General features: G+C 44.1%; 1 protein-coding gene across 1 annotated transcript in view; it reads left to right on the plus strand.

The window, feature by feature from the left end:
* Positions 1–8,071, plus strand: part of LOC104531307 (plexin-A4) — a gene marked incomplete at its 5' end in the record, with an annotated part of 117,462 nt that overhangs the window by 75,935 nt on the left and 33,456 nt on the right. Inside the window, 2 exons of the mRNA XM_010176159.1 lie at positions 180–246; positions 2,456–2,602. Coding sequence (XP_010174461.1) covers positions 180–246; positions 2,456–2,602 — 214 coding nt within the window. The remainder of the gene's footprint in view (positions 1–179; positions 247–2,455; positions 2,603–8,071) is intronic.

An 8,071-nucleotide genomic window follows, 5' to 3' on the forward strand; every position in this document is an offset into this window, starting at 1 on the left:
AAGCTAAAACAGATAATCTTGGATGCGCTTAATCCTGATGGTATCATGCCAGACTTTCCATGGGGCCGAGAGATCTGGGCAGTAAGATGGACAAAGCCAATTTTTTTTACTAGCTCTTTAATATGACCAGCATGACTAACTCATTTCCAATTTTCCTTTTTCTCCTTGGTTAATTTTAGGACAGAGTCTGTGGCTGAGAAAATGCTCACCAACTGGTTCACCTTCCTTCTGTACAAGTTCCTCAAGGTAAGGAGGGCAACATGCCTGGATGAACAGCTGCTTTAATACATTTCTTCTTAATGATGTTTAGTTGGGGCAAAAACTTCCCTGATAGAAAGAAAAAGGCTTTTTTCTCTGGAGAGAGCTCACTACCTCATGGGAGAGGGACTGTTTCCTGATCCAGGGAGAACAAAGAGGGACACTTTTTTAGAGAGGCAGCTGTTGGTCTTACTCCTATACAAAGGTGGGATCTAAGGGTCAATGCTGAAACATGAAGAATTTCAGAGCCTGATGGATTCCTATACTGAAAATTCTCTCCTTTTAGTAGCAGATTCAGATCCTCATCACATGGTGACCCATATTTTCAGTGCTGGAGATCTCCCACCTTAGTTCAGAGGCAGTACTGAGGCCCATTGCTTCCATCATATGCAGTGCCTCCATCATACCTATCTTCTTTATGCACACTATAATCAGACTCTGCGTAGTTTAATTTAGGCCTGAGACCAAGCTCTTCTTGGCGTTAGGCTGTCTTCACCTCCTGAGCCCTCTTGTTCCTCCTGGAGGGTCTCCTTGGGGTGGTATGTAGTAAAAAAAAAAAGAGTCTTTCAGCCTTTGAGACCTGTCACTGACTTCTGGATGATGGCAGTTTCCTCTTAAGGACCCACATTGAGCCTCAAGAATGCTGATTGTCAAGGCACCAAACTCAAAGCCAGCCTTTTTGGAAGGAGCTGCACCTCTCCTCCACTCCCAATGCAGTTGTTAGATATCCTTATACCTTACAGCCCCATCTGGACAGAATAGCCACCCTATCTGCCTGGCAATTCAAGGCTTTACAAACCAATCCCATGTCCCTAAGCCTTCCCCAGACACAATCAGTCCAAGGATGAACACATGGGAAAGTTTTGAAGGTCCCTGGAAGGTAATTTCAGTGACTTTCAGTATCAGATTCTCTTTCAGTTGAAAAGAAAGGATATAAGGAGGTGACTCTCTAAAGCGTTGCTTTTATAATAGGCTTTTTTCCCCCCACTCAGCTACTTGTCTTCTTACCTTAGCCTGAACAGAGGCCTGATAAGGGCAAGAGACAGGCACACAGAAGCAATCTGCTGCTGGTAGATAAGCTAATTAAGTGGGAGACAGGTGTAGGAACTGAGAAAGGACCCACTTTGCTTCAGATTATTAACTTGTTTTTGCCAGGATTTACACCAGAGGAAAATGACCTCGCTCATTGAGTTGGGACACAAGGCAAGAGGGGAGGGCAAGGTGGGGAGGAGGGGAGGGAGGATGGAGAGATGAAAGGGAAGGGAAGCAATAGAAGAAAGTATGAGGAGGGCTGCGTGACTGTGAATGTGTGGGGGGAGGACAGTAAGGGAGGAGAGGCCAGGAAAAAATGTGAGGAGTGTAGTGAGTGCAAATGATCAGATGATGGGAAGGAGAAATTAGGGAGAGGGATGCAGCAATGGCCTTACGTTACACCAGAGGAGGTACAGATTGGATGTCAGGAAGTACTTCTTCACTGAAAGGGTTATCAGACAATGGAATGGCTGCCTAGGGAGGGGGTTGAGTCACCATCCTTGGAGGTGTTTACAAGATGTCTAAAAGGGGTGCTCAGAGATATGGTTTAGTAGTGGTCAGGTATGATTGGACTTGATGATCTCAGAGGTCTTTTCCAACCAGGAGATTCTATGATTCTATGCTTTGCCTGTGGGCTACTTGTTGCTGTGAGACCCACACACCTGACATCATTGGTGTAACTTTACAGGTCCAAGGGTACTTCTCCTCTGGGTCATGGAGCTGCTTCTGCATGAGTACACCTATTTGATTCCAGCATGAGAGCACTCAAAGAGACTGTGGGCTCTGCCCAGACACCCAGAATGGAGCACCAGTAGTCCATCTCCCTTTCAAACCTGTCTCCACATCCTCCAGAACACATCACCACATGCTCCAGTGCAAAGCTCTGACCTGGAAGCAATCAGTTGAGCAGCTCCTACAAAGCTTTGCTAGCCTAAACATTGCCATGGAACATTGACACCTTTGTCCCATGACAGGACACTCGAGAGTGTTTGTTGCACTTTGTGGAAGTGGAGGATCACCTATGTTCCTCAGCTGTATGGAATAAACTGATTTCCACTGATGCATCTGCTTTGAGTGGTTGGGGATGACAAGCCACGGTTATGTAGGTTGGGTTCACACATCTGCTCCTCTTGTTTCACCTCACGGTTGTCTCTCATTCCTGCAGGAGTGTGCTGGAGAACCTCTTTTCTCCCTCTTCTGTGCCATCAAACAGCAGATGGAAAAGGGTCCCATCGACTCAATCACTGGGGAGGCCCGGTACTCACTGAGTGAGGACAAGCTCATACGACAGCAGATTGATTACAAGACACTGGTGAGTGCTCTGTACATACCTTCCTATGGGCTTGCCCAGCCTCTTCTAGCAAAAGGGGATTTAGAAAAAGGAAGCCAGTGATGGGCATGCTGACACTCTGGGACAATTTGTTTTTGCAATCCAGCAGGTTAACCCTGCTGAAGACTGACTAGTCACATCCCCTAACACAGCAAAGTTTGTGGCTGAAGCATCTGCTTGCAAAGCATGTTTGGAAAGATGGCTGTTTCCAAGTTACTTCCTTTGTGCCCTGTCTCATGCCCAGAGCACCTCCAGCTCCCCAAAGGCATTGCCTGTTCTCTGAAATCACCTGTACTCATTGTAGGTAGTCTGACAGTGCCAATCCTTTGCCATTGCTTGAATGAGGTGAGGTCTGGGAGCATTAGAAGACAACTTTGTGTCATGACTTTGTGTCATGAATATGTCTGTGAATGTCAAGGCAACAGATATGGACAATTTGTTCTGTTAGACAAAATACTTCCTAGTATCTACTCCTTTTCCCTGGAGTGATGCCCAGCCTTGAAACCTCCACTAGCAGGAGGTGGGGGTGTCACTGCAAGTTGTCACTACTCTGAGCAATTCTCTCAGAAGATTGTGTGTGTTCATGGTGGGGTTTCTTCCTCCTGACTTTTAGGACACCCTGGTGGTATTTTGATCCTCCCTCTCCCCATCAGCTGATCCATTCCTTGTCCCCAGCACTGGTGGCAGAGCGACAAAGGGCTGGTGTTTGCTGGGCAGTGCCTGCCTGGGACAGCAGCCCTTGGCCAAGTAAAGTATCCCCAGTGCTGAGCTCAGGCAGGTTGGGCACTAGTCCTTGACCACGGGATACTTGTGAACACAGAGACACCCAGCTCAGAGCATAGCAAGCCCAGAGACATCCTGAGGCCCTGTGATGTTGGATGAGTTCAAGGTTGGGGGCCTTCTGCTACTGACAGAAAAATTAGTTTTCATGAGGCTACATTGCAAGGATCTTCTCTAGAAGAATCCTCACTAGAAAAATAAACAAATAAACAAACAAACAAACAAATCAATCAATCTGCTTCTCCAATTAAGATTTCAGCATCAAGGAATATGTTAGAGGTACACAGTGGAGGTATCTATTAGGTCTTCTCTAGAGCTAATGCAGCCATTCCTCTTGAGCAAGCACAAGTCAAAGAAAAATGAATTTGATTTAAAGATTTCAAGGGAAAGAAAATTAATCCCTGTCACTGAGTCATTTGCTTCAAAATGTAATTGTCTGTGTGGTGACAGATATACATTGCATATGTCCAGCTTTAGCTTCCACTCTGAGATTACACCCTTCTCCCACTTGATTAAAGAGCTTCAATTAAAAAGCATTAGATGTCTCTTCTTAGTGTGTTTGTGGGCCTCCACTTTTTCCTGGATACACTAAATCCACTGAGCTTCTAAGTCTCTACAGGATGAAGAACATTTTTCAAGACTTTAATGATCCTTGTAATTTCTTTATTTCCCATGTCTTTGTTCTCAGAAAACCCAACCCCAAATTTTATGAGTGTCAGAAGATGCTCTGAATTTATCAGATTGTTTTATTTGCATCTTCAATTGAGGGACATTCATTTCAGTTGTAGCTAGCTTTGAGAGTTGTGTCCAGTCAATGTTAGTCCCTTGACCTGCCTTAGATCTTAGCTCAGGTGGGCTGACACTGGACATGCCTCCTTTTCTACATTAAGTCCAGAGCTGAGCTTTGATTGAATCCAAGTCTTATTCCTAAATAAGACCACAATTTAATTTTGCATATTGAAAATGTGACTTTCCTGTTAAATCAGCATCATAGTGTTTCTTTTTTATTATGTGGTGTTGTCTAGCATTTTGAAGGTCTGATCTCACACGGAGAGAATAAGCAAAAGGAAAAAAAATGCAGACACAGAGTGATCAGTTTCACCAAAGGAAATCCCTCCGATCCTTTTAGGCTTGATATAAAGCAGCCAGCAAAGGGTAGTAATTATACAGCAGCCTGAACAAAGCTCTCCTCCATTCGCTTTGTGTCGTTTGATGTTAATCAGCTCTCCCTCTTACATCTCAAGAGCAGACAAATATATCCCGATAGGAATCTCAGCAGATTTACAGAGATCAGCTTCAGCGAAGGAGATTAAGAAGAAGCAGAATATGAATAGGATTCTTCTTCTTTTCTATTTCTCTTTATTTCTGTTTTATTTTGTCTTTCCTCTCCCTTTCCTAAGCAGTCTGTCATCTTTAATTAAAAATATATAGTAATGAAATAAAGCAAGAACTGATTCAGTGTTTGTAATACAGGAATTCCCTCAATGTCTCCTGCTTTCTATCAAATACACCTGGTCACCACTGTGAGTTTGAAGAGTGTGTGGCTAAAATTCTTTGGATTTTTCACATCATGAGTGCTAGATGACTCCTTGACTGAGTTAAATCATAATTCCAGCAGCATGGCACATTGAAACAGGCTGTTTATTGTCATTATTCCAGGAAGACAAGACCGGGGCCTCATTGGGAAGGCATTTATTCTTTAGCCTTCATTAATCATGACCAAATATTTTAAATCATGGTTTCAAATATGGTTTGAGTGAAGAGCAGATCCAAGGAAATTGACTTATCCAGGAAGAAGAAAGAAGACAAAACATTTTCAGACATCCAGAATTACTGATTTTACAATACACGCTCATTCACCAAATTTGGATTGTTTCGGGCCGATTTCTTTCTTTCTTTCCAAACCAGATAACTTTGATCTACACTCTACCACGTCCTACAATTCTCCAAGGAAACAGTCTCAACATCCTGGGGTCTTTGCAGTCTATAACAATTTCTGTACTTACAAGGAATTTTTCAGTACCATAGAAACTAAACTAGTTACAGATGTGATTTGCTAGAATAAACATGTTGCTGCTAAACAGTAGGCCTTCTCCCAAGCTTTATACCTCAGAGAAACACCCTCTTGTGTTAATGTCTTTGGTAGCAGTCAGTGCTCATCATCTCTGGTCTTCAGTGTTATTAAAAACTCAGCTAGATTATTCCATCTATGAGATACAGGAAGATCTCATCCCTGCTGACTGCCATCTGCCTTTGCCAGAATCCATGATTTTTCAGCCATTCACCAAAACAGAGTTCAGATGGAAAACCTTGCTTCCTACTGCCACTGCTCTGCTGTCACTGGGAGAAGAAAGACCCTCCATGTCCTGTGTCAGCTTTATTTCAGTTGATACAAGAAATTCAGAGGAGCAAAGACCTGGATGTGTGTTCAAAGCTGTCAAGAGTATTGGATAATTAGTGCTTGGGAGTGGTAGGTGGGAGATGCCCAGGACATCTTGAGCAGTGGCATGCTCTGCATGGTCCCTGCACACCTCAACAGCTCCAGTGCTGAGAGCCTCATCAGATCATCCCTCCTGAGAACATATTCCAGATGGATAAAGATGCTTTGAGCTGTCTTTGGTTAAGGCTTTTCAGGGAATTTTGGTGGCAGAGAGGAAGCCCCTACCAAGATATAAAGGCTATCCCATGCTTGGCCTCTTTGGAGATCTTTCTCCTCCTTGCTCACTGCCCAGCCTCGCTGTGTGTTAGCCCTCTTGGACCTTCCTTAGCCCGATGTACAAGGAAAAGAATGATGTTTGTCCCTGGGACAGAAACCATACCAATGTCCTGGTTTCAGGACTCAAACACTGAGGAGAACTAAGAGTCAGAGTCTCTATAAGAGTAATCTCAAGCTGTGCCTTTATTATTTAAATGCCAGTAATCCATAGTGGAGATCAGGATTTAGCTGTGCTAAGCATTCCATGTATATATACACTTAGAGACAGATCGTAGCTGGAAGACCAAAAAAACCCCAAGAAAAAGGTCAATAAACATAAATCCAGTGACATGGGATGCCCCCAGATCACACACAGTCATTGTGAGAACAGGGTTCAGAGATTATTTATTCACTGACTCCCAGTCCCATACCTTCCTATGTTGAACTCACAATTGTCACTGTCCTTATGCTATGCTGACACAGACTTCAATACCTGACAAAATAGCAGTGCCAAGAGCTGTTGGCCTCCCAGTGGCAAAACATTCAGCATCTCCTTGCGTGACACTGAAGTCTCCTTTCCTCTTCATCCACCTTGCTAGCTTTGCCCCATAGGGTTCAAAGGCAGGTGGGGTGAATGATGGGGCAGTAACAATGTGTTCAGGAGATCAGCATTCTGAAGCTTCCCTCAGAGTGACTGATCATGCAGGAATACAACACAGGTCATCTGGTTGACATCAAAGACTGTGTTGACATCAAAGATTGTATTGACATAGGTGGACAGCACTGCAGGAACAATGGGATTACTCCTCTGTCTTACATAGTTGTTATGAGGACAACCCTGGATGAATCACAGGGCAAACCTTACTCTTCCAGTAAGACTGGAGCACCCAAACTCTGCTAAATGGATGAACACAATGCTTAGAATTTTTCTGCTGGTCATCTCCTACCATGGACAATCTACAGAAAGCTTGGGGGAGGACAAAGGAAAACCTTGGGAAGATTCCCATTAAAGTGGTAGGAATCTATCACACCATTGCAAACATCTCGGTATGACTAGGAGCTTCAGTCTGCTGCAAGGGGAGCAGAGATTTTCAATCTGTTTTGTAAAGATGACTTCTATAGGGCCCATGACCATCTCCAAAGAACAGCCATTTAGTGTGTGCAATACACAGGTACAACCTGCAAAATTCCTGAAAAGTTTAGTGCCCCACAAGAGAACCTTGTAAAACACGGAGTTAATGTGAAGCCTGGGGCATCTACATCAAAGCCACTGTGCTCTGGGAAGGCTCTTGGTTTCTATAAACAATGATTAAATTACCTAAAATGTTGAAAGGAGCCTCTTGACTGTCATTGAAATGAACACACTGATGTCCAGGAGTTGGCAGCTACTACCAGCTGCCCCCCTCTATGCTTGAGACTACCAAGAGCAAACTCTCTCTGCACAGCCCTTTGAAATATTACCTTCCCTGCTTCTTCTTCTTCTTCCAACTGAGCTGGAAAAAAAGGAAAGCAGTGTCTACCATTGTCAGGGCATGAATTATCATGGCTCACCCTGTCAGAGGTTTTCTGCCACTTTCCAAAGTTGGCACATTGCAAAATTCAAGGACAATCAAGTTATAAGTGCAAATCACAATTGTCAGCTTCCAGCTCAATGATGATGGGTACTGGCATGGTGGGCACTGGTCAGCACCTGCAGGAGATGTTGGCCATTCTGGACCAGTAGCTAGATGCCTGGCAGGTAGCCCAGATTATTTTTAAAGAACACTATGTGCCTTCATGTGGGGAACTGAACTGAACTGAACCCCAGGTGTTTGCATCCAAGATGAATCACACCACACAGCTTGCTCTGACTGGCATCAACTCAACTCATCTCATCTGAGCCCAGATCACTGACAGAGACCTGCAGAGAAACATGGTCTTCACAACCACCTGTGATGCCCATAACACTCTCAAAAGAGCTGTCCTAACCTGCCATC

Source organism: Antrostomus carolinensis, unplaced genomic scaffold (assembly GCF_000700745.2).
Source record: "Antrostomus carolinensis isolate BGI_N321 unplaced genomic scaffold, ASM70074v2 scaffold1649, whole genome shotgun sequence".
In the NCBI taxonomy this organism is placed as follows: Eukaryota; Metazoa; Chordata; class Aves; order Caprimulgiformes; family Caprimulgidae; genus Antrostomus; species Antrostomus carolinensis.